At 37.5% G+C, this 5,441-nt stretch overlaps 1 protein-coding gene across 1 annotated transcript; it reads right to left on the bottom strand.

Annotated features, from left to right (window-relative positions):
- Window positions 1–832: 832 nt before the first annotated feature.
- zgc:174888 (uncharacterized protein LOC558116 homolog) lies at window positions 833–5,209 on the bottom strand. The gene is made up of 5 exons (XM_042490774.1): window positions 4,652–5,209; window positions 4,203–4,309; window positions 3,187–3,258; window positions 2,749–2,895; window positions 833–1,606 (listed from the first exon to the last, which is right to left on the bottom strand). Exons 1-5 carry the CDS (start codon window positions 4,662–4,664, stop codon window positions 1,253–1,255), a joined length of 693 nt encoding a protein of 230 aa, XP_042346708.1. The 5' UTR covers window positions 4,665–5,209; the 3' UTR covers window positions 833–1,252.
- Window positions 5,210–5,441: the final 232 nt, after the last annotated feature.

The raw sequence follows: 5,441 nt of genomic DNA, 5'->3' as shown, positions 1-5,441 counted from the left end.
TGTAAGTCTTGCTGTCTTGTATTTAACACATCTTATATTGAAAAAATGTCCATAAATTTCACTTCCCAAATTGGATTGAACATTTTAAAGTAAGAATGCTGTCAGAAGTCAAAGTGAAATCACAAGTCATTGGTGTTAAAGTCCAAGTTGAGTCGAAAGTCTTTAATATTTTGTCAAGTGGAGTCTTTTGTCACAAATTTGTGACCTTAGTCCACACCTCTAGTAAAAGTATGCAAGCATTGTTTGTAAAATATATTAAAGTCTCAAAAGTAAAAGTATAATGCAGAAAATTCTCTCTGTAATCCTGTGAGACTAGTATTGTTGATGCATGTGAAGCTAAAGTTAACAGTTGTTAAATATTATGTAAGCAGCTGTCAGATAAATGTACTGTGTAAAAATGTCAACATTTCCCTTTGAAATGTCGTGGAGTTTAAGTATAAAATAGAAACAAATGGACATACTCAAGTAAGGTACCTCAAAATTGTGCATTAAAGGTCCAGTATGTAGGATTTAGTGGCATCTAGTGGTGAGGTTGAACTGAAACGATGCTCCAATTGTCCAAGAGATCGACGTGGCTGATACAAAAACGAAAATATCTTGAGCCATCATCATGGCGAACTCATCGGAGAGGTAACAAAAACACAACAATTCTTGTTTTCAGGCGATTATAAACTAATGAAACATAGCAATGAATAATATATAACATTAATGCTGATAGATGCCACTAAATTGTACACACTGGACCTTTACATGTACTCTCCATCACTGATGACCAAACAGCAAATAAATATAGCTTACAACCTTTGGGATATTATATCAAAAACTAACAATGTTTATATATCTAAATGTCTTTAATTTACAGGTATGTACAAAAGTAAACTCCCACAGACTGTAATATCTTACATATACATAACATTCATTGTAAACAGTGATGAATTCCACATCAACAGACGATGGCTTATGTGCATTGGCTTACTCAGCATTTATCTCTGGTTAGCATGAAGAGCATAGCTGGCTGCAGCTTGTGGCTTGCTCTAGAGAGGATAACTATATGTTTATATTGGTGATGTTACAGAGCACTGTTGCACGGCGGACTACGTGAACTAACTTTGGACATTAAATACAACCTGTGTATCACTTCATATTAACAAAGCTTGCTGCATTGAAACACAAATATAAGAAAACGAACATTCAGTGCCAGGAAATGTCTTGCATTTTGTGTGCATCATAAAAAAAGATCCTTTTTTAGTAACTATGGCATCAGCCACCAGTAGAGTCTGAATAGCAAGGGGCTCCAGACAGAAGCGGAATATGATAGGGATGGAGGACCACCATTGGATGAAGGCTGCGTACTGTCTATTATCTTATCGAGCTGTCCTTCCTCCTCGTTGCTGATAGCTCGGGTGGTCAAGAGTCTGGCCCTCGATGGACCGTAGTCCTTCCTCTCAACAGAGGGCGGCAAAGTGGGCAGGGAGCAGGTTTCGATCTCAGGCAAGCACCCGACATCGAGCCATCGAGTGAGAAGTTCTGACGTGAGCTTGAGGAGTTCTTCAGGAGAGGAAGATAATGGGGAGAATTGGGAAAGGTCCGTCTCCTCCTGGAACCTCTGAGAGAAGGAAACAAGGAACAAATTCATATTTTTAATGAACTGTAATATCCGACAAGTAGGTCTTAATTAAGATGATCTTGGAAACTGATTGCCTTGAAAAAAGAAAGAAAATGTAACTATTCATTTTAATTTATGTTTACGTAATATCTAATTGTTTACTTAAAAGTTAGCTGTATTTATTATTTTATTATTTATTTTAATTTTGTGGAGTTGTTGTTACAAGTGAAATTTCCTTGTTAAAACTTCAGTAAACAAAGCTAGTCTGACTTGACTTGATCATGACAAAAAGGATTTTGCCAATGATGAAGTTAGGAGATCTGCAAGCTATGTTTTGTTTAAGAAAATGCAGTTTGAAACCAGCAGAATGCAGATATATAGCACAGAAAACTTTGTTTACCAAAGTTGCTTAAGATTGTTTTAATAAAACTGGTCATTTCTAAGTTGCAACAACTTTACAAAATCCAGTAAATATAACTAACTTTTATGTAGACTTAACAATTTGATATAAAGTACGCACATATGAAGAATAGTAGTTATATTTACTTGCATTTTTCAAGGTAATCCTAGATTTCTTTTAATCAAAGATTTTACAGTGAGAGGAAGAGGAGGCCCATTGAAGGGATTTTCAGCAGTACAACCTATATTGACGCACTTTTACATTGATTGAAATATTAATGCAATCACATATTAAATGATTATATTTCTAACCTGTTTTTGCATGAAAATGATGTATTTGAAACTTTATTTAACCCTTTGAAATCTTAACATCAATTTCCTTGTGCTGGGTTTAGATGTCTTTCAAAAGTATTTGAATATTTGAACTCTGAGCAAATTGGTGCAATTTCTTGCAAAACATGGAGAGAAAGTTGTCAACTCTGCAGGAAATGTCCTACAAATTGCACAAAAAAAACAGTAGATTTAGAAAATAAATAATATTTATTTCTTATTCTGAAGCACATTTTCAGGTAATTTTCTTGACCCCTAATTTTGTTTTATCTTTTGCATCATTTCTCCTTAAATTGCTTATTGCCTTCTTTTCATTGTTTTGAATTAAATCAAGCCAATTTGCTCAGGTTTCAAAGAGTTAACAGAGTAAAGCAAAACATGCAATAAGGTATACATTTGAAATAAAACCCTACCTCTGTATTTCTGTTCCTTTTTATAATTTTATCCAGTGTGTGCTTCAGATCGAGGATTAAGGAGTGATTTAGGTGCTCATCCCAGAGGTTTCCAAGAAGCACGTGCCAGGACTCCAGGAGGACGACTGCAGCAGGGAACACACAACACTGCAGAGAGAATATAAAGCAGTTAGAGTAAGTGTGCAAAACATGTGACAAACCACCGCAAGAACCACATCAATTGCTCAATTACAAGCGAGACTTGAAGCAGCATGATACAGCTTTGTGCTAAACTTAGCAGTTACAGAGCCTGTTGACAGTAGCTGGAGATGAGGTAGAAGCTAATGATTATCTTGTTAGAGAAACCAGAGGCTAATGGTGTGGAAAGACTTGAAGATGTCCGAGCCACTTAATGCACATCAAGCCCCATTTCCTCTATTTATCTGATAAGCAACTCACCGGATCAGTGTCACAGAGCATGCTTTTTGTGTAGCGGTGCACTACATAGTAATCTTTAGGAAATACTGTCCGCTGGAAGAGAGACAGAAAGCAAAGGCAAAAGATGAGAATACACCCACAGACTTTGAAATAAGTTAGCATTTATAATTGAACCACTTGAAACCTGGATTAACAATTACAATACATATACAATTATTTAAACAGTGAAATTTTGAGCAACTTGGTTAATTTTCTTTCATAAACATGGGGGAAAAAAGGTAATGGGCAACTGGTAAGAAATGTTCCTCAAACTGCAAGAAAGTTGTAGTTTTAGGCAATACTTTTTTAAAAGCTAGGGAAAATGTCTAGAAAATAGATTTTTATTTATCATAATTAGACATTTAAAATTGTGTTACAGATTTATTAGAAAATTATTAAGCACATTTTTCAGATTATTTCTATGTTTGTTTGTTTTGGGGGGTTTTCTCTATTTTTTCCAGATTTCAGGGTAATTCCCTGGTACTTTTTTAGTATTTTCTTGCTAATTTTGGGTTAATTTTTTTCTTAAGCTGCTCATTGCCTTCTCCCCATGTTTTTGAAAGAAATGAAGCCACTTTGCACAGATTTCAAAGGGTTAATTATTACTACAATGAACTATAGTAACGACTGAGTTTGACAAGAGAAGTGTAATTGTGTGGATAACAACATAATCATCCACTGAAGTGAAACTACACCCTGTTTGACTGTTGACTCTGTCGAGCTACGCAGGTCTGTCATAAACACACTTTGCCATTGTTAACTTTGCAGGTTATCAGATAACAATGCAGAGCCGATTGCTGTCATTCATTTGTGTGAGATCTTCACCTTTGACCGCCTTTTTATACCATCTAACTGAAGAAGTCAATACAAGAGATTGTCTTCTTGAAAGTGAAGTAAATACATTTAATGAGAAAATACAATTTCCACAGAGAGCACATTTTAGAAACACTGAAAGGACACACAAAAAAAAACATGAATAAAGTCAAAAGTGAACTTACAAATCCACTTGGATTGGAGTCAATAGTTGTTTTGATGTTTTTCACACCTTCCCGGTCAAAGTCACATCCACCACATCGGACAGTCCAGAGTGATAGCAACAGCAAAACTGTTGGAGGCATGAGTCAAAAGAGAGAAAAGAGACAGAACACATTCAGATAATTGCTGGAAACTTTCTGTGGTTTTGTAGCTTGTTCAAACTGCATACCTACGAAAAAGTGTTACATCATTTCCTGCCTCAATTAGCCATTTCTACAGAGAAAAACATGAAACATGGCCTGGTTTTGCAATACTTCTAATTGAATTAAGACACCGGAAATGCTATCGTAACAATGCAAAATGACAGAACTAATCAGTTTTGATTCACTGACTCAACATGGCTATATGAGTACTAGTTCTAGTATTTCACTGTTTTTCTACAGAGTCACAAAAGTAAAGTTGCGTTTCTCACCTGGCAGTGACATCCTTCCTATCTTTCTAAGAATGGACACTTCTCCATTTCTCTTGTTGACGGCAATCACTCTGCAGACGGGTTTTTGTGTCAGTCTGTGAAAGGCTAAGTTTCCTCCTCTGTGGTTTCTTGAGGTCTTTGACACAAAGTGCGTTGCTGTGTCTTCTCTTTCACCGTCTGATATTCAGTCTTCTTGCTGACATCCCTTATACATTCCTTCCTTTTGAGTCCTTTTGGTACTTTCCAATAAATGCCTCATTTATCCTCTCACGCCATCCTGCTCTCTCACTTTGGATTTTCCCACTTAAGCCTGAGTGGCTGCAGCCCTTTCCCTATGAAAGCTTTTGTTTGTTTTGCACTATATCTCTTTCCCTTTCTCCCTCTCACTACTGACCTAGAATCTTCCTCAACAGCCTAATTTGAGCCACTCCTCTCTCCCTCGAAAAACTGGTTAATGGATAAAGCGGGAGAGACACTGGCCTCCTCTTCTCTGTCTCTCCCTCTGGCCACTCTGTGTATCCTCACTCCGCTCAAAGTGAAAGTGCCCTGCTGGATTGCTTGTCTGCTCCCTTTAAGTCTCGGCCCCTCCCACCGCCACACGTTTTACCTCACTATTGACTGACCCGGCCCCCTCCCCCCCTGCTCCCCACTTTCCCTGACACCCACCCTCTCACCCCCATCCTCCCCCCCTCCAAACCAGGCCCAAGGAGGCTTAGTCATGCAGTTGGAGCGTATGTTTTTCATTTGGACTCTCCCCCACACCTCTGTGCCTGTGGATCCCCAGTCTTTA

Source organism: Plectropomus leopardus, chromosome 7, assembly GCF_008729295.1.
Source record: "Plectropomus leopardus isolate mb chromosome 7, YSFRI_Pleo_2.0, whole genome shotgun sequence".
In the NCBI taxonomy this organism is placed as follows: Eukaryota; Metazoa; Chordata; class Actinopteri; order Perciformes; family Serranidae; genus Plectropomus; species Plectropomus leopardus.
This window is presented reverse-complemented; position numbering and strand designations above follow the sequence as displayed.

What these genes read in the sequence shown, in the direction of transcription:
- zgc:174888 (XM_042490774.1), bottom strand. An exon ending in ACTCCAATCCAAGTGGATTT is followed by an intron (nt 3,259 to 4,202) that starts GTAAGTTCACTT and finishes TCTCTCTTCCAG; the next exon opens with CGGACAGTATTTCCTAAAGA. An exon ending in AAAGGAACAGAAATACAGAG is followed by an intron (nt 1,607 to 2,748) that starts GTAGGGTTTTAT and finishes TCCTTCTCTCAG; the next exon opens with AGGTTCCAGGAGGAGACGGA.